This window comes from Hyperolius riggenbachi, chromosome 1 (assembly GCF_040937935.1).
Source record: "Hyperolius riggenbachi isolate aHypRig1 chromosome 1, aHypRig1.pri, whole genome shotgun sequence".
NCBI classification, from domain to species: domain Eukaryota; kingdom Metazoa; phylum Chordata; class Amphibia; order Anura; family Hyperoliidae; genus Hyperolius; species Hyperolius riggenbachi.
Window position 1 is genome coordinate 254,803,762 of NC_090646.1, and position 26,418 is coordinate 254,830,179.

General features: G+C 40.8%; 1 protein-coding gene across 1 annotated transcript in view; it reads right to left on the reverse strand.

The window, feature by feature from the left end:
- The window catches only part of LOC137547553 (transmembrane protease serine 11D-like), a 53,257-nt gene extending 28,923 nt beyond the window's left edge, over window positions 1-24,334 (reverse strand). Inside the window, exons 1-6 of the mRNA XM_068271102.1 lie at window positions 24,299-24,334; window positions 12,344-12,474; window positions 11,358-11,491; window positions 8,677-8,744; window positions 7,337-7,491; window positions 6,032-6,070 (exon numbers count right to left, since the gene is read on the reverse strand). Coding sequence (XP_068127203.1) covers window positions 6,032-6,070; window positions 7,337-7,491; window positions 8,677-8,744; window positions 11,358-11,491; window positions 12,344-12,458 — 511 coding nt within the window. The 5' untranslated portion in view covers window positions 12,459-12,474; window positions 24,299-24,334. The remainder of the gene's footprint in view (window positions 1-6,031; window positions 6,071-7,336; window positions 7,492-8,676; window positions 8,745-11,357; window positions 11,492-12,343; window positions 12,475-24,298) is intronic.
- Between the last annotated feature and the right edge of the window lie 2,084 nt (window positions 24,335-26,418).

The window sequence follows — 26,418 nt, forward strand, 5'->3', positions numbered from 1 at the left end:
CCTGCCTTCTTTTGATGACTGGCACTATAAAAGCATTCTGCTCCCAGAATGCTTTGCTGGACATTTCCCTTCCATGGTCTGTTCCTGATGGACACTGCTGGAGTGTCAGCCATTGCAATGTAGTATACACTCCTAGTGAGTGTCAGCCATGCTACTTCTCGTTGAAGATTAGTTTAGAGTTATTCGTGGGACTGCGCTAGGCAGATTCCCTAGTCTAGTTAGGATTGTATTATTTGTATTGCCTGTTCTGTCTGTCTGTGGGGTGCTAACCAGAGCAGCGGTTGCTACTGGTAGGTCCTTCTGTTCTGTTATTATCTTCTCTGGATCGCACTAGTCTCTTTGCGCTAGTGCTGTGGATCCTTCTGTTCTGTCTTCTGGGATCGCGCTAGCCACTTTTCGCTAGCGCTGGGGATCCTTCTGTTCTGTCTTCTGGGATCGCGCTAGCCACTTTTCGCTAGCGCTGGGGATCCTTCTGTTCTGCTACTCTGTACCTGGATCGCGCTAGCCACTTTTCGCTAGTGCTGTGGATCCTTCTGATCTGTCTTCCTGAATCGCACTAACCGCTAGCGGTAGCGGCTGTGGATCGTTCTGATCTGTGTTTCTGCTTGGATCACACTTGCTCTGACGGAAGAGCAGTGGATCCTTTCTGCCTAGTTCCTGTTTCACGTTTGTCTGTCTTGTCTGATTCGAAACGCTTGCTGTAGGCTCGGTGAGGTAACCATTAAGCAAGCGCTTGCGTTCTCTGTTTCGTGTTTGTCTGTCTTTGGTTAGTTAGGCGTGCTTGTCTCTGTTGTGCGTAACACGCGGAGACCGCGCACGAACGCGTGCACTGTTGCGAATGAGTGCGGTGTTCGCGTTCAGCTAGCGTTTGTTATTTTCTTTATCTTTCTCTTTGTATGATTTGCTGTGCCTTTGCTACCCTTGTGCTCTGTCCTGCTCAGTCTTGTGTCGCTATTGGCAATCGCCATTCTTGCGATTGCGTTTCCTACTTCGTTTCCGCCGTTGTGTGTTCGCCGTCGCTGGGTGGTGACTAATTTGGTGGGCACACATTGGTTCTGTCCCTTTGCTCTGTTCCCTGTGGGCTATCCAGCCCTGCCTGATTGTACCTTGTCCCGGATCTGTACAATTCCCATTTGGCATCTGTGGCTGTGCAGTGGCTGTGTTCGCCTGCACTCCACAGCGCCATCTGCCGGTGGGAATTGCTCTCTGCGGGTGCATAGCACTTAGCCTGGGTGTCCGCAATAATACGCTTGTGGAGGAAATCCGCCGCGTCAGCGCACGTCTGGTGCGCTGGCCACGGAGACGATTCCACAATCGTTACAAAATCTCATTGTTTGTACCTAGCATTAGAATAAAACAATCCGTTACAACGCAGTACTGTTACCAGCCCCATAGAACTATATGTCGAGTCGACCTGCAGAATTGTTCTGCAATGCAATGGAGCACTGTGAACTAGCCCTTAATATGCTTATACTAGATGTACTTAAGATTAAATACCAGTTAATTTTACATCTAAATATATATTATAAAATTCTAAACAGTTATTTTAGCTTTGAGGCAATAATTCAAAGAAAATGTTGAGCATTATCCAATGTATATAATTAATAAATTACACAGGGTGCCTTGGGAGGGAAAATAGTGTCATTAATCCCAATAATCAAAAACAAGAAATAGGCATAGCACATGCAATTAACTTGCAAAGTTGCAAAATTATATTAGTAAAACACCACAGGTTTTACAAAATATCAGCAAAGGAAATATGCAAGTTAAAGAGCACCTTCGGCCAAAAAAAAAAAGGTTTGAATGGCAATACATATATGTAGTCTATGCACTGTGTACAGTTAGATGAACATATAATGTTTACATCTGGTACACTGTAGTGGATAGAACAGACTCACATTTATATCTGTAGTAGCACTTCCTTATTTCTCCTCATGCTGAACCCTTGCCAAAGTAAATGCTCAGCACGTGTCCTCCCCTCCAGCCTGGTTCCTTCCTTTGCTCTTTCCTCCTTCCTCTGCTCTCTGCCTGCCTGGATCAAATTACATTTCTTTTCACAGGGAGAAGAGACAGGAGAACTGCTGCAGCCTGTCTTATCCTGTCTGTTTGCTATAACATGGGTGGTGGAGCTATGTCATCAATTCCCCCAGCATCCTTTGCGCCTATGGTTTGAAAAGAAAACAATCACACTGGCCCAATTTCACACTGGGGGGTGGGGATTTCAAGACCATATGTGAAATACGGACCCTGGGGATGAGAAAATCACACTTTATCATGTTTGATTTTATATATATATCTTAGCAACTTATTAGGTCTAAAGCAAACTGTAATTTATAATGTAGGTACTCTTTAATGGGTGCGTTTAAGTTATTTTTATTTATTTATTAATTTATTTTGAACAACAACCATTGGTCTGCAGAGAGCAGACTTCATTCCATTGAAACAAGCCTCTGACAATAGCAGAAACATTCTAAACATAATATATCAAGCCAGTAAGCCTAAAGCCACGTACACACATACGATAACGATTGTTCGCAACAAACGATGAACGATCATTTACATATGGTTGGAGAAATGGTCGTTAGATTGGGAAAGAAAAAGGCCTAAACGATAAGATCGTTCATTTGCAAACGATCCAGGACGTTACGTAGGAAACTATGTAAAATCCATACGGTCGTTTGTTAAAACGGAAAGAACGTCATTGCTGATGGACTGTAGGAAATAGGAAGTTGCGTAGTGTTCGTTCGTCAAACGAACGTCCTTTCTGTAGATTAGAGGAAATGACGTCAGAGCTATATTATAAAAGGGGTTCAATCATTACAGATGTTGCTGCACACACACACACACACACACACACACACACACACACACACACACACACACACACACACACACACACACACACACACACACACACACACACACACACACACACACACACACACACACACACACACACACACACACACACACACACACACACACACACACACACACACACACATATATATATATACAGGATCTTCTCAAAACATTATCATATTGTGATAGAGTTCATTATTTTCTGTAATGTACTGATAAACATTAGACTTTCATATATTTTAGATTCAAATACAAATACACACAACTGAAGTAGTTCAAGCCTTTTATTGTTTTAATATTGATGATTTTGGCATACAGCTCATGAAAACCCAAATTTCCTATCTCAAAAAATTAGCATATTTCATCCGACCAATAAAAGAAAAGTGTTTTTAAAACAAAAAAGTCAACCTTCAAATAATTATGTTCAGTTATGCACTCAATACTTGGTCGGGAATCCTTTTGCAGAAATGACTGCTTCAATGCGGCGTGGCATGGAGGCAATCAGCCTGTGGCACTGCTCAGGTGTTATGGAGGCCCAGGATGCTTCGATAGCGGCCTTAAGCTCACCCAGAGTGTTGGGTCTTGCTTCTCTCAAATTTCTCTTCACAATATCCCACAGATTCTCTATGGGGTTCAGGTCAGGAGAGTTGGCAGGCCAATTGAACACAGTAATACCATGGTCAAAAAACCATTTACCAGTGGTTTTGGCACTGTGGGCAGGTGCCAGGTCATGCTGAAAAATGAAATCTTCATCTCCATAAAGCTTTTCAGCAGATGGAAGCATGAAGCGCTCCAAAATCTCCTGATAGCTAGCTGCATTGACTCTGGGTTTTCATGAGCTGTATGCCAAAATCATCAATATTAAAACAATAAAAGGCTTGAACTACTTCAGTTGTGTGTACTTGAATCTAAAATATATGAAAGTCTAATGTTTATCAGTACATTACAGAAAATAATGAACTTATATCACATCAATAACTACATATCACAATATGCTAATTTTTTGAGAAGATCCTGTATATATAGATACATACATATACATACCATACTCACATCAATACACATACAAACACACAAACACACATATACATCAACATATGATTTTTAGCACAAAACACATACACGTCCAGCGCTGCGTAATATGTTGGCGCTTTATAAATACAATAAATAATAATAATAATCTCCGGTAATTACAAAGTATAAATGGTTTTTGCGCATGTGCTATAGTTTGGTAACGATCGTTTTGTAACCATCTCTATACACACAGGGGTTTTTATAACGATTGTCGTTACAAAAAATCCGCCAGGATGGAAATTTCCTTTCAAACGATTACGGTCGTTGATCGTTACATTTAATGATCGTTTGTGTGTTTTTTGTAACAATCGTCGTTTGAAATGATCGGGGAACGATCGTTTCAAACGACTATAGTCGCATGTGTGTACGCGCCTTTTGGGGATTGGCATTGCTAACTTTAAATAGAAATAGGTGTGACCTTACATGTAGAAATTTTTGAAGGAACAAAATTAGATAGAGACTTTTAATATGTTTATAAGTGACACACTGACATTGACATTGGCGCATATTCTTTTTTCTCCAGGGAAATATTTTATACAACACAATAACATTTCTATTGCGCTTTTCTCCCATAGGAGTCAACAAATACAGTATGGTACCCTTAAAGCTCCCACCAAGCAAGAAATTACCGATATTACTTTGTATCTTCTTTTTAGCACTTTTTCAATTTCTATGTGCTGAAAAGTTATTTTTTTAGTTAACATGAAAAATTATTTCCTGGGAAAAAACTGAGGAGAAAAGTTGCTTGTATAAGGGCCGCTGTGTTTTTGAAGCTTCCTGCTACTTTCCAGTTGCTATGGAATTTGTATGTTTGTATATGCTATGGAATGAGGCCAGGCAGAGGACTAGGCAAAGATGGTCTCTATTCCTGGCCATAGGGACATAGCCTATGATAGGAACCTGGAATAACAGTGGTGTCTGACATCTAGGACAAAAAGAAAACTGAACAACCTGGATGACCTCTCAGAAAACAGGATCTGCATGCCCGTGTAAACTGTTGAACACTCCTAATAGTGCATCTGTATATGGACTTCTGTATATGGACCCTGAGCTGCTTGGTTACTCTGTTGTACTGGTCCAAGCGCTATCTCATACAGCCTTATCAATCCCTGCCATGTACTGATGAGGACCAAAAGTCCGAAACAGGCTGTCTACATGTGGGTTTGATATGGCTGTGTAAAACTTAAAGCTATAGGCTTGCTATACACCAGTTGTTCTGGATGCTTGCTTGGCTTAACAAGAACAAAAAGGGATAATTTGCATATTCAGTAGTAGTGCATTGTGCTGGGTAACCACAAATGTTCACTTATAACTGAATTATTGCAAATTTCCTTCTGTTTTAAGAAGGCAAATTACACCAAGCTTTGCTTTTTTTAGTAGGCTTTTTGGTTCCTTTTATCCCCCTATACATTCTTAGTAGTTTGGGTCACCCTGAGCTGCTTGATTACTCTGTTGTATATGGACAAACAGAGGATCTCAAAGTCCATTGACTGGTTATAAAATCAGAGACACACCTATAAGGCTGAAGAAGAAATGTAAAAAATGTAAGTTCCAGGGTGTGAGACTGAGTGTGATCGCCCACACCGGTGTACAATATGATTACTGACACTGTATCACTGATCATTGGAAATACGTAAATACAAGATTATGCCAAGGATGAAGCTGTGTTCACAAAACAGTCATGCTGTTCAGGTTTGAAGACCAATTGTCTTTATTTGTCCACCAAGGTTACGCAAGGCATATCAGTAAACCTAAAGGTCCGTACACACGCCTGATGGAAGGCAACGACGGGTCCGTCGTCACCTCCCGCTGGGCGTGTTTTCAGCAGACAGTACAGCGTGTGTACAGTCTGTCGGTGGACTGATAAGGCTGTTTCTGATTGATCCGCCTGGCGGAAACAGCCTTATCAGTCCACAGACAGACTGTACACACGCCGGATTGTCTGCTGAAAACACGCCCAGCTGCAGGTGACGACGGACCCGTCGTTGCCTTCCATCAGGCGTGTGTACGGACCTTTAGGGCTATTGACTATTGTTCCAGCAGTTGCTAGATAAAATCAACACACTGAATTGACCTTAAACATAGTTATACTTACCACTGTAAAGAAGGTTCTGTGCCACGTTGAAGGGGATTTCTAAAAGTGAAAATCATTTTGTGGAATTACTATCAACCTATACATTTTAGAGCATTTTTAGCAAATGTAAATTCATTTACTTGAACACTTTTTCTGGCTAGATTCCAAGAGCTAGTACTCATCATACTTACATGGGCTCTTTCTTGTAGAATAATTAATTGGCATTGTAACCAGTAGCCTGACTTCCTTCATTAAAACTCCATTTTTTTAGGCCACAATTCCATTTGAAAAATGTTTGTGTGCTTTTGACGCATGCAAAAATACAATAGATCTGACAGCCCATGTTTAGGAATGAACTGTGAGGTTTAATACATGTGTACACATTCATATAGGAGCTACATTTTCCCAGAGTAAAATGCACTGTAAATGATTTTTTTTCCCTATGACACTGTCACTTACAGTAGATATTTTTCATCTGACAGCTCTGAACCTTCTTCTGACAAGTTTTGGTGTTGTACATCTCCTCATGGGGCTTTCTCAAACTTTACTTTATTATTTTTAAAAGCACTCCCTACCTACTTGTTCTGGCAATTGGCCTGTGCCACTGAAAACAAAGGAGCTACTGAGAATTCTCCTACAGGAGATGTACTGGTCCAATATCTATTAGTAGGAAGTTCAAAGCTGTCAGATTAGGAAATAAGTCATTTACAGTGAATGTTACTCTGGGACAAATATACATTTGTGTGTGGAAGGGGCTGTTTTTTTATCTGGACACCATTTTTATCAAGTACTTTGTGCTGCTGCTGAAAATGTATGCATTTTGCACGTATGAACACATATAGGGTATTTTTACAAAAGATCAGTAAAATATACTGTACATGTGCAGACAGTGCATGTAAACTTTATGCAATCTACGTAGTAAGTTACACAAACAGTGTAACTTGCGATACCAATGTAATGTTATACAAGCAACCTATGCATTGTATATATAGCCCACGTAACTTGGTACATAGATTGCAGAAAGCCCAGTAAACTTTATGGGCGTTGTCTCTCTGCACATGTCAATTTTGCTGCTGATCTCCTGTTAATACAGAGTATGCAGAAAACATGTATAGCCGAAACCCTGCGCCTTAATTTACTTACTAGGCAGAAAAAGGTCTAGAACTGGCTCTGGATAGATAGATAGATAGATAGATAGATAGATAGACAGACAGACAGACAGACAGACAGACAGACAGACAGACAGACAGACAGACAGATAGATAGATAGATAGATAGATAGATAGATAGATAGATAGATAGATAGATAGATAGATAGCTACTTGCCTGTTAGTTGCAGTGAACTTTCGTCAATGTTGAATTGTGCTGCTGAGCTTGTATTTTTCATGCTTTCTAAGAATATCTGTTGAACTGATGCATTTTTGTTCTCAGAAGGGTCAGAAATGAAGGTCACCACAAATGCTGGTATAACACTTCCGGGACTGTGGAAGAACAGGTACATGTTTCAGAATGAGATCACAGTAAATACACACTTTGTTTAGCGGTACATAAATCATTGTAATTTTCCCCCTCTTTTTTGCCTTTCTTGACTTAGCATGACTTGAAGAAATAAGAACCTTCATAAACAACCCTAAAAAAAACAAAAACACTAATAGTAAGTGGGAATGAAAGTGAGCATTTTGGATAAAATAAATACAGCTTTTAAAGTAAACCTGTTCTGAAAAAAGGACAAAAATGAGATAATTAGCCTAGTAGAGAGAAGCCTCAGGATGCTCCAGAGGCTTCCGGATTCATCCAGATTCCCACCGTTCTTGTGCAGACCCTCTCTCAATAAAACAGATATACGGGTTATATGTTCATGGCCGCTGCCTGTTGCACTGCGCCTGCGTGAGTACAGCTGTGCAGTAAGCCAAAGCCGCTCGTCCATGAGGGGGAGCGTGGCCATGAACAACACAGGGGTCCCAGGCATAGCGGTGGGGTCTGGGGGGACACAGGAAACCTCTGGAGAATTCTGAGGCTTCTCTCTGCTTAGGTTAGTATCTGTTTTTTGCCTTTTCTTCAGTACAGGTTTACTATACGCTGGCCAGACATTTGGTGATCTGCCTGGATTGACCTCAATCAACATAAATATAAGAGAGCACCAAGAGATTCCTCTGGGGTTCAGATTCGCTGCTAAATACAGATCTGCGCTGAGCAATGTAGTTTAGTACCACTGCTTCATTGCTCATGCTATTGCTATAAAATTTTCTGCTACTCCTCGTAATGATTGTGTCTTCGGCCCACTTGTGTTTGTAAATTGTTCTCAAAAGCCTTAATGAGTGATTTTGCAATGCGATTTCTGGAGTGATTTTGAGCCCTGCTTTCGCCTTTTAAATAGCTTTGAAAATGCAGGACCTGTGATTGCGATTTTGGCATATCACAATCTCTCGTGGGCTCACCTTTCATTAGCCTACAGTCTTGGAATTGCCAGTGATTCCGAAATGTAGCTAAAAACAATCTAGTGGGCTATAGCCTTTTGGAATTGAGCAAACTTGATTGATGAGTTTTGTGGGAAGCTGAAGATTCCTAGCAGATCTCATTAAACTGAATCTGACTGTTATTGAATCAGGACCAGTTTTATTTGCTAAATTGTGAAATGTTAATATTGCATGCTTAATGTCACATACCTTAGACTAAAAACTTTTGAGTCCTGAAACAGGTTCCTGAGCTCCGAATTATTAAATGCTGCATCAATCTGCAATAAAAATAAATGCAATACATTCAACTGCAATTAATGCTACTATTACAACATAATCATTTAATGACATGCATCAACAGAAGTGATTTCCGGACAGCAGTGATTGAAATCTACCTCCTGTTTATGGCTGCTTAGTCCTGCCAGGGCGTAGATTTTAATCACTGCCACCGCGCTGTCAACTCAAGCTCACAGTTTCCACCGTTGGCCGTGTCGCTGCACCCGCTCACTCTCCAGTCACGCTGACAGCAGCGTTTTTGTATATTGGGCAGGAGCCAATTTCATTGGCTCCTGACCTGGTGATTGCTGTGAGCCAATCACAGCAATCACTGTACTTAAAAGAGCATGGATAGCTGGCCCCAAAGTGGTTAATTAACTGAACTGATTGTATATTACACCTGTTTGTATACCAATCATTTCACTATTTATAAATAAAACATTTACAAGAAGACACCTGAATGTGTACATGCAAAATGGGTGCAGTGGAAATCTGGGCGCTGGAAATATTATACTATTTTACTATTCCTTAACCTATCCCTATTCTTGAAAAGCGTACATGCCTTTGATGGACATCACCTGCAGGGGATTGGGACCTGATCCCATTGGGCAACATTGCTGGGCCAGGCTGCACAGACGCGAGTGTTGCTATGCGGGGAGGTGGAGGGATAACAGAGTGGCCCATGCGTGACGCGGCTGGCAGGGAGCGGCGTACACAATGGGGCTGGTCATTGCAGGGGGTGAGTTGGCCGATAACGACCGCCTCAGACGACTTTAGTCAACCATGTGTATGAGCTTTTACACAAACACTAGCTCTACCAATGCCTAACCCTAAGCATATGGCAACAATTTGTGGGTAAGGGTGGCCATACATTTATCGATTTTCTCATTTGATTCCTTGCAGATTCGATTCATCTAAAGCACCATATTGCCCTCATTGAGTGTTTTCTGCTTTCACCTTCATGAGCTTTTGTTAAAAAAAAAAAACTCCTTTTTTTGTGATCCTCTTTGACAACTGTTGGTTATCTTTTTTTGTTCTCCATCTTTTAACCACTTCGCCACTGAGGGGTTTTACCCCCTGACCACCAGAGCAATTTTCACCTTTCAGCGCTCCTTCCATTCATTCGTCTATAACTTTATTATTACTTATCGCAATGAAATGAACTATATCTTGTTTTTTTCGCCACCAATTAGGCTTTCTTTAGGTGGGACATTATGCCAAGAATTATTTTTTTCTAAATGTGTTTTAATGGGAAAATAGGAAAAATGTGGGGAAAAAAATAATTATTTTTCAGTTTTCGGCCATTATAGTTTTTAAATAATGCATGCTACTGTAATTAAAACCCATGAAACGTATTTGCCCTTTTGTCCCGGTTATAAAACCATTTAAATTATGTCCCTATCACAATGTTTGGCGCCAATATTTTATTTGGAAATAAAGGTGCATTTTTTTCAGTTTTGCGTCCATCCCTAATTACAAGCCCATAGTTTATAAAGTAACAGTGTTATACCCTCTTGACATAAATATTTAAAAAGTTCAGTCCCTAAGGTAACTATTTATGTATTTTTTTTAATTGTAAATTTTTTAATTTTTTTTTAATTACAAAAAAAAAAAAAAAAATGGGGAGTGTGGGAGGTAATGAGTTAATTTTATGTGTAAAAGTCATTTATTTGTATGTGAAAAATGTGTAGGGTGTAGTTTACTATTTGGCCACAAGATGGCCACAGTAACTTTTTGTTTTAATGCGACCTCCAAGCTTCCTTCCGGAAGCTTGGAGGAAGAATAAGGAGGCTGGACACGTGAGTTTTTTCTCACAATGATCGCGCTGCCCATAGGAGAGCAGCTGATCATTGCGGGGCTTAGATCAACGAACGGGAATGGATTTTCCCGTTCATTGATCTCTGGGCGAGCGGGCGGCGGCGGTTTTACTAGCGGCGGGCGGCGTGTTTACGAGCGGGAGCGCGGGCAGCGTCGGGAACGCGGAAAGTACGTGTTTCTCCGTCCCTGGTTTTTAAAGGATGGAAAAAGGGGCGGAGAAATACGTACGCGCGGGGGTAAAGTGGTTAATGTCTGATAATGCCAATGTTCTTCCCAAGTTGATCATTACTGTATTATGATCATAGTACCATATTTGACTTGAAAGGGAGCCCTGCAGGTGCAGTCACTTGCTTGAAACAATGACTCTCCAACTACAGTTGCTTTTTAAAGCATTGATCCTCAGTAAACAGGCAAAAGGGTGTTTGAACTAACACCATTACTGTCAATTGTGGCCTGGAATTCTCAACTTACAAGGTGATGAATACTACTAGGTAAAGTACAGAAGAGCAGTCAGGCTAGCTCCCCCTTTAACATATGGCAATGCCGCTGAAAAGTGTGCTCATTTCAGACAGTCCCCACTTTTTTTAAATCTGGCAAACTAGACAAAAACTTACCATTGCTGGTATTATTGTAATCTGTATATCTGCACTATGGGGAAAATGAAGCCACCAAGATTGTGTGAGAAATTCCAGGTAGACCACTGTGACATATGGAGGAGACTTGTGACTGAAGGGCAGTGTGACCTGTTCCTCCATGTGTTAATGCAGTGTACAGTGTATACTGTGAAAAATACTTACAAATTGTTGTATTTGAGCAGCCAGTGCCTGAAATCCAAGGCTGCTACTGCGGCTGTAATTGCTTGTGTAGTTTAAATTCAAAATCCTAAATGTGCCACTATAATACTTCTTATTGGCAGGTTGACTTCTGGTACCTAGGAAACAAAAGGCAGAGCTTATGGTATCAACGTATATATGTACATTAAACCACATATTAATGACCACAAACACTCTATACATACAGTATAACTCAACTGAATTTATCAAGAGTTTATTGCTCAAACGTAGGGTCAGACAACACGTTTCTTAGGTATTTCCTGGTCTATAAAACCATGAAAAAGTCGCTCTGGCCAACATAGATTAGGCTCAAGCACCTTTTCGGGCTCCTCCACTACCACTTACCACTTGTAACTAATTACATCTCTGTTTGGGAGGTTGTATTTTTAGAGTAGTTCTTACTCCTAGGACCTACCTAATTACCGGTAGAGGATCCTCACAAGCACGGATAGAGGTGGGAATTCCTCTGTAAGTCTTATTAATGGCTGCAGGTGTAAGGAACCAGAAATTTGTGAGTGAATTTCTTTATACACATATATATTGATCCTGGTATGTAGACTATTGGCTACTGGCATTATCTCTTGTTGTGTTTTTCTGGTCCTCGGTTTACTTTGGCCCACCCCTCGCCTGACAAATGTCAAGTGGTCTACTTTACTCCATGTACCAGTGAGCTCCCATGATTTCCTGACATCGTTAAACTGAGTAACATCTGTCAACTATATGTCCCCCATGACCAACCACTTAATATCTCCAAGTGTTGACTGCGTGCAAACCTAAAAGAAACATGCAAACCTAGACACATCAAAATAAAACAGTGTATATGTATAGTGGATGGCCTAACCCTGTATTTTCATTTTGTAACAGAGTATTCTGACATGTTGAGGTGTTGCGATGATATTGTGGCAGGAGGTGACATTTTTAATTCTGTGCTGACAGTGATATGAACTTACCTTGAACAACAACAATAACAACAGCTGCAACCACAGCAGCAATAATCATCAATAATAGTATGGTTACGGCGACTGGTATTATTATGTGGCGATGTTTAGAGAGTTTCCCTGCCATTGCAGATTTTGGGGATCTAAATGAAAATGTAGTTGAAAGAATTATCTTAATTAGGCTTTTATTAATTAATAACAAAACAATAACATTTTTGTGCAATCATCCACTCATATTAAAAATATATAAATATCTACAGCAAACACATTGCATAAATCAGTGTGAGAGTCACCAATCTCATAGTTGTGTTATCTGAACTACCAACTGATCACCTGGGGCATTGTTAAAGTGTCATGATGAGGTAAACATGTGTATGCACAGTGCCAAACAAGTTAATGACTAGGCTGTGTTTCTTTCTTTTTTCTTTTTACTGTGGGAAAGAGTTAGCTTTCAGGCATGCAATTGAAAGCTTCTCTCTTTTCGGATCCTGGTCGGATTATAGTGTAAAGGCCCATACACAAGTCGGATTTTTCCGAACGACGGGTCGTTTGAACGTCCCGTCGTTCAGTCGTCCGCACGCCAAATCGGGCGTGTGTACAAACTGTCGTTCGGGTGATAAGACTGATTTTGAGCGATCCACCCGGCAGATCGCTCAAGACCAGTCTTATCACCCGAACGACAGTCTGTACACACGCCCGATCAAACGACTCGTCGTTCGGAAAGATCCGACGTGTGTATGGGCCTTAACCCTCACTGATAAGGAATTGCAGTCATAAATATTTTCCTGGCAGAGAACAACTTTTGAGAGAAGGGGATAGATAAAACAAGGTCAATCATTCATATATTTTATCTCTGCGACACTTAACAGACTGCCATTGAGCAGAGATATTAAAATATCAAATATACTTTGTAAATGTTTACCATAGGATGGAGATGAGGATTTCATTTTTCAGCACGACCTGGCACCTGCTCATAGTGCCAAATCCACTAGTAAATGGTTTACTGACCATGGTATTACTGTGCTCAATTGGCCTGCCAACTCTCCTGGCGTGAACTCCATAGAGAATCTGTGGGATATTGTGAAGAGAAAGTTGAGAGACTTACCAAACACACAATTGGAGAACCTCACTCCCAAACAGTTCTCTGCTGCTTTATAAAGCCTGCAGGCTGCTAATAAGCCAATGAGAAGTGCACACATAATACACCTAGCTTGCAGTGATAAGCTAGGTGTATTATGTGTGCACTTCTCATTGGCTTATTAGCAGCCTGCAGGCTTTATAAAGCAGCAGAGAACTGTTTGGGAGTGAGTTTCTCCAATTGTGTGTTTGGTAAGTTTTAGAGCAGTAGGAGACAGGCCTTGGATGTGGCAGCTCCAAGGTCTTGGCTGCGCTCACATATGGTGTCAGATGCTGGTTCTGGGGCCCCGGGCAGTGAGAGTTCCCGGGGCCCCAGGCTGGCTCATGCACCATTGTTTTTAATTATTGTAGTATCCCATGCAGTTTAGTTAGGAGGGGGGCAGATGAGAGGGAATATCCTGCACGCTGGTGCCCCCTGCTGGTCATATAGCCATTGTCTATATGCAACTGAAGCCCTCTCCTACTAATTGGCTGACTTGCTCAGCTTTTGCTTGATTATCACTGCAAGCTAGGTGTATTATGTGTGCACTTCTCATTGGCTTATTAGCAGCCTGCAGGCTTTATAAAGCAGCAGAGAACTGTTTGGGAGTGAGGTTCTCCAATTGTGTGTTTGGTAAGTTTTAGAGCAGTAGGAGACAGGCCTTGGATGTGGCAGCTCCAAGGTCTTGGCTGCGCTCACATATGGTGTCAGATGCTGGTTCTGGGGCCCCGGGCAGTGAGAGTTCCCGGGGCCCCAGGCTGGCTCATGCACCATTGTTTTTAATTATTTGAGAAAGTTGAGAGACGCACGACCCGACACTCTGGATGAGCTTAAGGCCGCTATCGAAGCATCCTGGGCCTCCATAACACCTGAGCAGTGCCACAGGCTGATTGCCTCCATGCCACACCACATTGAAGCAGTCATTTCTGCAAAAGGATTCCCGACCAAGTATTGAGTGCATAACTGAACATAATTATTTGAAGGTTGACTTTTTTGTTTTAAAAACACTTTTCTTTTATTGGTCGGATGAAATATGCTAATTTTTTGAGATAGGAAATTTGGGTTTTCATGAGAAGTATGCCAAAATCATCAATATTAAAACAATAAAAGGCTTGAACTACTTCAGTTGTGTGTATTTGAATCTAAAATATATGAAAGTCTAATGTTTATCAGTACATTACAGAAAATAATGAACTTTATCACAATATGCTAATTTTTTGAGAAGATCCTATATATATTTTTTGTTCCTTGGATGCTTGAAGGTTTTATATAGTTAATGTAAAAACAGATAAGTTTAAATCATTCTTCAGATACGATTTGTAATTCTGCTTCATTGTTGATATATAGCTGTCATAATGGCTTCCCGATGGATAAAAATGGGTGAAATCTGTAAAATCCAGTTAGTCTTTTCCAAACAGAACATACTGGTCTATGGTGCTGGCAAAGTCCCTACACATGACATCATCACCAAATTTATTATGGAGGTCAAAATCAAACGATTTTTTGCTAGAAATGAGTGGCCACCATTATGGACCATGTGGGCTGGTATTACTCGGGGCATGGTGCCTCTCCATCCTGGGCTCCAAATTACTTTGGGAATATCAGCCCATTGGGGGATAAGGGTTTAAACATTAGGAGAGGGGCCCTCACGATGTCATTTTTTAATTGTGTATTTAACTGTATACTGTCACCAGAAATTTTAAAATGTTCACCTATTATCTTGGATAAAAACGATTTCAGTTTGAAGCATGGGAATGGTAATACATGCCACAATCATACCCCCTACCATGTTTAAAAATGCAAAACTTTAAAGTGAACCTGACATGAAAATAAACTTATGAAATAATACATTATATGTAAAGTACTGATGATAAATACTGTATAAGAATAGCAGCATAGAAATGAGTCCCATATTTTTATTTTCAGTTTAATGGGATTATTTTTAAGATTGCATCAGACACATTTGCTGTTTATAATCCTAATCCACACTCTGCTTTATTTAGCTGAGAAACAAAGTAATAAACTTTCCTGCAGTTACACCTTATTATCTTTTACTTTCTATTTATTTTTCAGGAACCCTGACTAAATTTGACAAGCTGTTTGACCAGCTCTTTTGCATAGATAACAACTCAAGTGTTTTTTTCTTAACTCTTGCTGTACTGGAAAACAGAAAGGGACTTCAGAAAATGTCTTAGTAGGGCTAGTTACTATATATACCTTGGTTTATCTCATCATGTCACATGTCACTTCAGGTACGCTTTAAGATCATTGTTAACAAAAAGATCTTTTAAACAAAGTTAGTATTATTAATAGCATGTTTGGAGGATTTGCAATTAATTCTGAAAGTCAGTATTATGGATTTAGGCTGGTTTCACAGGGGGACGTTAAAGTCTCACGTTACAGCAGCCAGTAACGCAGCCTAACTCACAGCACTGTAAAATCAATTGCTGTTCAAAGTGCCCACGTTGCGTTACATTGTAAAACAGCACGCTTAAAGGGAACCAGAGATGAACGTTTCACACAAAATAAACATATCAGTTGATAGCTTGTAAAGAATAAATGCTCTACCTGATAATTTTGCCGCTCTGGTGTGCCTTTTTTAGTGTTTTTTATCCATTATTGCTCCAGGAAAAATCAAATATGGCCGCCGGCATATCCCTTCTCCTTCCGGGTTATCAGTTGTTCTGGATGTGCTGTCTAGGCTATATGAGACTATGCTGCTATCTAGGCTAAATGCAGCCTTTCATCTATGTGCCTTCATTTTGGTATGATGTACAGCTGCCTGTAGGAAGTGTCTCTCATAGGAATGAAACTGCCGTTATTATCAGTATCTAGTGCACACAGAGCACACAGGGATCATATTACAGCCACAGAGCTTCTCTCTCAGCAGAAGCAGCCCCTCAAATGTCATCACAGCTCTCAGTATGCAAAGCAGGAAATCTAAGCCAGGAGAGGGGAAGGCTTGGGCTTGAAAAGACTACACAGAAGAGTGACTCAGCTATAATGATTCCAGGTCAAACCTCGACTGAATAGTCGGTGGATTGTTATCACAGTTGCTAATAGACTAATTAAGCAGATAACAATGAAACTAAAAGCAGGGTAGGTGTTTACTGTCATGTTCCCACTGATAAATGTAATAAAATACATGAGGGTGCTTCATCTCTGGTTCTCTTTAAACAAAGTGCTGCATACTGTACATCATACTGGGCTAAGCAGCGTTAGACTGCTTGCACATGCTCAGTAATGTTGGAGGAGGAGGTCTCCCCTCCTCCTCCGTGGACAGCCACATGGCTAATTAATATTTACTGCACTGCAGAGACTCGTGGTAGAACTGTAGTGTTGTCCGGATCATGAACGAATCGTTCATTTGATCCGGATCTTTTTTGTGAGTCGAATCATCCGGATCATCACAATGAAAGATTCGGTTCACAGTGGATGTCTGTCTGGAAGAAACAGGAACATACAGAATGTACAGTGCAGAGAAAGTCCTGGCCTGCTAGTCATTTCACCCAGTCTGCTTCCCTAGTAAAATGATTCAAATGATTCGGTTCAAAGATCCAGATCTTTTCAATGATCCGATTAAAATGATCCGAATCCTTAAAAAGATCCGGACTTCCTATCACTAACCTGGAGCGCAGGGACGGATCTAGGGGGGGGCAAGCGGGTCTCTTGCCCCAGGTGCAGTTTGTTGAATTCTTAAAAAGGCGTCAAAATGTGGATGGGGAATGGCAGTTTAGGCGCCAAAACCTGACCTTGCCCCAGGCGCAATTTGGGGCAACTTGGTCTAGATCCGTCCCTGCTGGAGCGGCTGCTTTGAGAGCTGCATAACGCAGCTCAATCTGATGTCCAACTTCAACACCACCATACGTTGCGTTACGGGCACGTTATGCGACCATAACGTCCCCTAAAACGCAACGTCTTGGTGTGAAAGTAGCCTTAAATGTACAAATTCCAGCACTGAAATCAATTCAGATTTTTATGGAAAATTCCAGCTCTCTGGATTCTATATCAGAAGTCTAAAATTGGATCTGGAAGCCAGAAGGCTGAAATTCTGATGCTTATACCTAATAAAGGTTTCAAAAGCAGCAGTCTCAAACACTAATGTCAGCTTTCTGTTATGAAATGACTTGTATAGTGATGGTATTTATATATATAAAAGTGTATAACTGTGCTAGTGTACAAGGATCTCATCACACATTGAATGTGAGTATATGTAGTATTTCTCACACAAAACATGTGTTTGAGCCTTATTAGATAGCACCCCAGGTGTAGGTTTGCCATTTTTCTAGCACTAGTGGTTTCAGTCTAAAGTTGTTTTGGGCTTGTGCAGATGCTGATCCTAACAGGAACTAATTTAATTATAGGTATAGAAAATGTGTATTGTTGCTTCCCCTATGATGACTCTTTTTCTGAAGAGGTGTATAAGCACTAGATAGGAAAACACATAATGTGATAACAATAGAAGATGTAATATGCTACTCTTGGAAGCCAATGACATAGATATAGGAGTGGTTATTCATGCTATTTAAGGGAGTTTGCCTTTCCTAATTTACCTGAAGACTCCAAAGGTGCAGGATTTTTTTTTCAATTATTAGTGAAATTGATGAGCATACAATGGCTATTTTTTCAACCTTATAATGTTACTGCTGTGCTTAAAGGATATCAGAGCCGAAATAAGCTAGAAGAACAGGGGAAGCAGGCATATACTGTGACCTGACCTGATGCCTATCGTTCCCCTGTTTTCCTTTCTGCCCCCGCTATCTACCTAAATGCCCCTCTGGCAGCCTCTTCCAGGTCGCTGGAGTCGGGTACTACTGTGCAGGCGCTGGCCGGGCTGCTCGTGTCCGCTCTGCACATGTGTATGATGTCATTACATCATGCGCAAGACATCATACGCATGCGCAGAGCGCTCCCTTCCAGGGGGGCGCGCTGTAGGGTGCGTGCAGCCCAGCCAGTGCTATTTCACAATGTAGTATTTTTGTCCATTCAGGGCCCAATACATAGTAAAGGAAATGAAAACACACAGAAACTGAAAGAGAAAGTGCAGAACAACTGATCAGATAAACCACATCAGTTGCCAGTGTAAAGGTGGCCATACACTTATAGATTTGCAGCAGATTCGACCATCAGATAGATTTCTGTCAGATGCCGGTCAAGTCGAATCTGACAGGAATCTATCTGATGTGTGCCACTCACTAGGAACAGAGTTCCAATAGATTTCAGAATTAAATCTATTGGAAATCTATTGGAAATCAATCTAAAGCCCCATCTAGACGGAGCGATCCGGTGGCTCGATTAGCCGCCGGATCGACTCTTCCGCATCCCCGCGCATACCCGCCGCGTCCCCGCTCGTCCGCGCGTGTGTCGGATTCGATACCCGCTCGTCCCCACCGGCGCCGCTTATCTTCCGCTCGATTCCCTGCCATTGTCCGCTTGTGGGGAACGAGCAGGGAATCGGCGGCAGCGAGATTGGACCTATTAGATACTATCAATCGAGCCGCTGATGCGGCTCGATTGATAAGGCACATTGGAGCGTGTAGACCTAGCTTAAATGCATTATTGGACAATTAGATCCGATGCAACTCTATGGGCCATCGCTCTACTGCCAATCGAATTCGATTGAAGTCAGCCGCAAATCAATCGATTGATAGATTTGATAGAATCGATTTCCGATCGATCAATCTATTCCATAGAATCGATCAATTGATGGCTGAAATCGACCAATGTATGGTCGATTTCAACCCAGACTAATTACTGGAAAGAGCAACTGCTTTGGGCAAATTGAGACTATTGAAAGCTTAGTGAATTTGGGATGTGTGATCAGAGATTGTCACCATGGTTACATGCTCAGGCATTAGATCTCCAAGGAGCTGTAGTTACGCCTTTGTTGTCTAGCGGCTATATGCTCCACAAATGAGCTTGGGGGTTTAGGTTCTTCATCCACGGCAAGAAACGCATCACTTTCTTACATGAAACTAGTAAGTATGTTGGCCATTGTTAAAAATGAACTGTAGGAAAAATAATAATTATAATGAATAAAATTGCTTATTTTGTACAATATTAATTTATACATTCTTTCAGTCAGTTTTTGCCAGTTGTACAATCTTTCCTTATCCTTTCTTCAAGAATTTGCATTGTGAAATTCAGCACAGGTGGCGACAACTTTACTGCTGGCAGGTGAATCAATGCGGAATGTTTGTATACTAAGAGTTCTGAAGCCAGTACAAATAAGGCCTGGTCTCGGTTTCCTAGAATGCACTGATGGGGGAGAATTCTGCATCGGCCTAGGCTTAGCATTACTGGGAGAGCTGGGTTTCATACCAATATACAGCAATATGTAAATGTAGGAAGTGTTTCTGATTATGAAATTACGATCATTAAAGTATAAGAGGGTATCCTGAATAATTTACTACATTCTACCCTTTGTCATTATGGTGCCTCTTTAAGTGCTTTTCCTCTCACCACAGTTGTAAATAGAGTCAGCAGTTGCAGGAGTTATCCAGCCAACTCATGGGGCATCATACTCAGTTACAGTCCAAATGACAGAGATCTCATTTTGTCCTCCGTTTAATGTGCATATTAACTGAAGTTCCTGACCTATACCTGCATGATTTTATGTATTGCATTGCTGCCACATGGTTGCTCAGATAATTGCATAAATAAGCAGGTGTAAGATGTTCCTAATGTCACTTACTAAAGATAAATACAATATTATTATGTACCAATGTATGTATTTTTATGTACCAACAGCAAGTAAGGCCACAGCTCAGCTGAAAGTGGGGTACATTTTGCTTTCTTATTCAGTTAGCAGCAAAGTACCAGATTGGCAGGACTTACTAAGTGCCCTGCGTGGGCAGGTATTGCGCTGAAGCGTTGTGCTGGTGTCTAGGTGCTTTGCTGCTAACTGAGCAATAAAGAGGGATATAGCCCACAGTTGCTTGTGCTGTGGTCTTATTGTTCTTGGCGACTTCTGCCAGGGGTGCTGGATTTCAGTGTTTAGCCTTGCAACTCCCAATTCAACATTTCGGTATTGATATGATGCCTGAGGAGTTACTTTCAGTTTGATTTTAAGTTACCGGTACCCATAATTGCTTCTATGTACAGTGCCACATAACATGATAGCGCTATCTAAGCTAATAATAATAATAATAATAATAATAATAATAAAACACAACCACACCAAATAGTGTAAACCATATTCAACACTTAGTGAATAACTCTCTCAACTTTCCTTTTAAAGAAGTCATTAGATACAATTAATATGGTGTATTTTGTCATTGTTTGTTAACTACATTCACCTTCTCAACAGATAAGTGCTTACGTTTGTGAGATATGAAAAAAAACCTATGCAATTCTATAAATAATATACAAAAGACAAACTACAGACAGACATAAAGATATGTAGGACAGATAGCAGCTCTAATGCCTCAATGTGAAGTGATTCTGGTCTGGAAAATCTTTTTTTTTAGTTATGTAAACTGCCAAACATTTTAAGCCAATAGTCCTTTTAACAGAATGGCAGTGCCATTGTGTATAAAAGCAGAGCTTACCTTTCAGAATGTCTGTGTCAGGTCAGGTCTGCTTAGTAGGTGGCTTGGTGTCTGAATGCCTTAGAGAATGACCTGTGAAGTACAGTCCTAGCTGCATGCAGCTTGACAGGGTCTAAGCAAACACATGATGTAAGAAAAACTTGTCCAACCAGTGAGTTTCTTATTGTCAGTTTGCAGAATAGAAGGCCAGCCACAATGGGATCAAATACGTTTTGACATACAAAAAAAATATGAATACGCTTCCTTGACTGTATCAGCTATATGTAAATATAACTATCAACCACAAGAGAATGGGTCACTGGAAAATCACTTCCTGATTCTCACATTTGAGTTAAAATAACAATTATTATACACACCTATAGGTGACTAATTCTCCACAGTCTTACAGAGTGCACTAAACGTATTATATCACTACAGTCTGTCCCTAAGCTGTCTAATGTCCCTTTTACATACTAAAGGCAAACTGAGAAAAAACAATTACACTATTAGTATGTTTTGGGGTTATGGGAGAAAATCTTAGCTGGGATTTGAATCTGGGACTCCAGTGCTACAATGCCACCATTCTGCGTATCTGCGAGTGTTGGTGTTCTTGTTTATATGTGTGTATGGCTGTTTGTGCATGTATTGTACATGTGTGTGTGTCTTTGTGTGTACCCAAATAAGGCAATAGATGCCAAACGTTTTGGAAGGGTATAGTGATTGAATCCAATTTCGCAAATTATACCGTTTTTGTAAATCTGCCATGTAAAAGTCATGAGTTCTGCATTCAATTTTCAGAGGAACTGTGATACAATCTGATTTAATAAAGTGTGATATATAACTCTCCCATGGGTGCTCTACTATCAACAATGTGCTGACCAGGAAGCTGTTAGGGGGTAATGGCCATTTTTAAAATGGAGGACGGAGAATTCCATCAATCACATTGGTCACACAGGACGCAGGAGAGGAGAAAGAGATTGAGGAGTAGACTACGCAGGAGGTAAGTATGACCTGTGTATGGTTGTTTTGACTTTTTATTTTCAGTTCAGGTTCTCTTTAAGGATACAAAATCGCAATGTTATTGTTTGCTCCCACACCCACACCCCCATATCAGTAATGAAATAAACACCATAAATATACTGTATTTATTCACATAATGAATATTCATTTATTCACTGGCTGACAGGGGAGGACTAGCACTTCAACAAAATAGGATGTTCCTGTTTCCATAAAGCTGCATGTGGGTACTGCAGTAATAGTTCCAAATGTTGAGTCTCCACCAGCAATGGAAAAAGACTAATAATATCAGGACAGTGATCATGCGAGTAATATTTCTGTAGAGTAATAAGGGTAATTTGGCATATATTTATAATTGCTTAAACAGCCAGGGCCGGTGCTACCATAGAGGCAAAGGGGCAATTGCCCCAGGGCCCCAGAGCTTGTAGGGGCCCCCAGTGGCTACAAGAGGAAAACATTTTTTTTTTTCAAAAAGACCTTATAGTTTTTGAGAAAAAACGATTTTAAAGTTTCAAAGGAAAAAAAAATACACATTTAAAAACCCGCCGACTTTAACGGTTAATAGCAAATCCACCTTAAATGCTAGAAACCCTAAATTTGCAGGATATGTTAAGGAGATCATTGGGAATAAGAGAAAAAAACAATTTTTCAAAAAGACCTTATAGTTTTTGAGAAAATCGATTTTAAAGTTTTGAAGGAAAAAAGTATACTTTAAAATGCGGTAAATGTCACTTTTAGTAGCAAACCTAACGGTAGTGTAATTTTACATGCATGAAAAAGCAATAAATTTCCTGACGGGGTTTCCAGGGGGTCCATACATACTCCGCAGCTGCAGCGCTTTGGCCAGGGATTGCTATACAGCTGCAACATACTGCTATTTTCCCCCAAAAAAATTTATGTTTAGAGTGTGGGAATTTTTTTTTTAATTATGTGGGGTGCCCCCTCCTGAAACTTTTTAACTCCTTGTCCCCCATGCAGGCTGGGGTAGCCAGAATGTGGAGCTCCGACCAATTGGGGCTTCACACCCTGACTATACCAGCTGCAAAAAAGGTCCCTTAATGCCGATTTTTGTTCCCAGGTATCTGTTGGGGGGCCCCCCCAGGTTTATTTTGCCCTGGGGCCCCATTGTTGCTTAAACCAGCCCTGTAAACAGCCATGATGCACATGTGATGATATAAGAACAGAGTGTAAGTGAAAAAAAAACAACTCTAGTCCGTTGGGCATTTCATGTTACACAACTTTTGTGGGTTTCAAACCCCCTTAGTCTGTAACCCCATTTGGACAGGGCTCTGTGTTATTACGGTTTTGTAAAGTGGTTAAAAATGTTCCACCTTCATGTATATATGTACACGTGTATATATATATATATATATATATATATATATATATATATCTTTTTTTTTTTTTTTTCTTTAAAAGTACTGAAATTCAGCTCAAAACTTCATGTGCATGAGAGCCATGAATTGCTTTCTTATTCCACAAACTTAAGTCGTTGACACCTTGAAGTGCTGGACCCGTCACTTTCATAGAGATGAATGCAAAAATATGAACACTGTATCAACAGCACCTCCAAGTCTCAGGAAATGACACGGTCCTTTGAGTGATAAAGCAGACTAATACAATTGAATGGCAACACTTATACTGTATCAAGTATCACATAGCACCAGATTTCCTTACACTATATTGAATGCGTATTGTTGTGTTGTGGGCGCTGGGCAACGATACAGACCAGTGAAAGTGGTAATACTGTATGTGTCACTAGACAACTGGGCTGGTCTTCTGTAGGGAATAATAGATTAGACCCCTCAGGTAGTTTCACTGCTATTAACAGTCACTAAAAGAGGAAATTAGTCAAGGAAAGAGGCTAATCAACATATAAAAGGTATATTAAGCAGGAAAGGCTTTTAATTGAAAACATGCAAATTTGTGACCTCCTAGCTATGGATCTAGTAAATTATTCTTATCATTTTTATTTATAAAGTATGAACATATTATGCAGCACTCAGCAATGAATAGAAGGGGCTGTATTTTGCAAACGTACACAGATAACAAGTGCAATTTATGAGAAAAGAATAGAAGAGTATTTAATCTCAATATCTGCAAATTCTGAAAAACTACAAGACGTCATACAATGCGCTATTTAGTGAATTTTTGAATTGATAAAATCCTGAGGTATTTTCTCCTCCCTGGTTTAGGATCTTTTAATGTTGTAAGAAATGATTAAACCATATGCAGCAAGATTTGTTTAGCTTAACTACTTTAGGACCACGGTGATTGAAATCTACACCCTGTTTTGGTGGTTACCTGGCTGGCAGGGCGTAGATTTCAATCACCACGGCAGCGCGCATCTGCCGTTTTTGTCGCTCCTGACGATCTCACCGCTGAATCCCCACCATGTCCCGTCGCAGCTCACTTGCTCTGCCTGTCTCTATGACACCAGAGCCCTGTGAGCAGGTCAGGAGCCGATTTAATTGGCTCCTGGCCATGTCTATCAATGTAAGCAACTCCCATAGGCTTACATTGAAAGACAGGGCCAGGAGCCAATGAAAGCGGCTCCTGACCGGCTTACATGACTCTGCCTTCATAGAGACAGCAGAGTGGATGTCCTGAGGATCCCAGTGTGCGGTGGTGATGGCGGTTGCAGCGATTTCTTGGGATTCCGTCGCTATTGTACCAGCAGTCTCTGGTCCTTAAGGGGGCAGAGACTGCTGGTGGTACTTAAGTGGTTAATATTTTATTTCCACCTAATTTACCCAACCGGGAAGATTTAGACAAAAGGTTTTCTTTTTTTATCTCTAAAATATTTTACATCAGTTTCACATAAATATATACGGTAACTATGATAAGTAACAATGAATGTTCTACTTTCACATCTCTTTGGTTTATAAAGTTGGAATAAACTCTATACATGATGAATAAAAAAAACAGTTGGCACCCTCACAATAAATGTACTGTACCTACTACCTGTGACGCCTTTTCCTATGTCCGAAGGCTTGGCACCATGGGAAATGGTTTTCTTTTCTTTATAATAATTCTTATTAGCATCAGGGCTGATTCACACTTGGGTGCTTTTCAGAGCTTTGATGAATGCTGGCAATCAGCAAAGCACTGGGACTAATGTATCCCTAAAGGTGGGCACGAACGGTCCAATTTCTAGCAAAAAATCGTTCGAGAGATCAGATAATTCTGATTGGATGTGATCGGATTGATTTTAAATAATCTCTGTTAATGAGTACAATGGATTATGAACGATTATAAAAACAGTCGTCCAATTGGATTTTCGTTGAACCAAAATTTGCATTTTCTTGTCGGTTCTGATAGATAGGAAGCAAAGATTGGTTCGTTGATGGTGTAGGGAACAAATTATTATGATATTTCACTTCCGATCAGAATTATCTGATCGCTCAAATGATTTTTCGCTAGAAATTGTATTGTTAGTGGCCACGTTAACGGATCATTCTAACTGCAGTGTTTGTGATTTGCATAAATTGCACACTCGCTGCATTCAGCATTTTGGGGGCGATTGCATTGTGATTCCCGTTCTATTGAATGGGAATTGCAAAATGAGGTAAAAATGCAAAAATCGCAATTAGCGCTCCCTGTGTGAACTAGCCCTCACTTCTGAATGAAAAGCACAATCGCTCTAAAATCCCTCTAAAATCGCTTCAAATATCATTCCAAAATTCGCAAACACTCCAAAATCGCTCATAAAATCGCAGTCACTAAATAAACTACTTCTTCTTTCTTGGCTTCGGAAATAAGGGACTGCAGGTCCAAGCAGGTACATTCACATGAGTAATAATTATTTATTGTGGGCACTGATTTATAAACATTTTAATAAATGTAGAATTCATTTTTTACTACAGTACACTGGTGTAGAAACAACAGTCGCAGTGGTTTTGCTCGTGAATGGGCCTGTGAAATGGGGGGCCCGCTTGTCCTCTCCTCTCTCCCTGATGCATCATAACTCCACCCGCACAGTGGGGAAGATTACAGGCAGCACACAAACACTCACCTCCTGCAGGTTCCAGGAGCTGCAGGTCCCATCTGTCAGCTCTGCACCACTGCCGCTCTGTACTTCCTGCTTCTGAGGCTGTAGTGCCCAATCTGAGAAGCAGGAACTACAGAGCAGCAGTGATGCAGAGCAGAAAGACGAGATCTGCAGCGTCTGGAACCTACAGGAGGTGAGTGTTTGCCTGTTGCCTTTATTCTTCCCTGCTGTGCTCTGTAGTTCTGGGGAGGAGGGGGGCTGTTTGAAAGATGGGTGGGACACATATGGCCTCTATAATGTGGAAAGTCAGGAGGGAGCACTTCTGTCTACCCTACTGGGGATGGGAGAGAACATATGGCTACCCTACTGAAGTAGAGGGGGGGACTGGGGTGGAAGGGAGCACATCTATCTACCATACTGGGGGGGGGAAGAA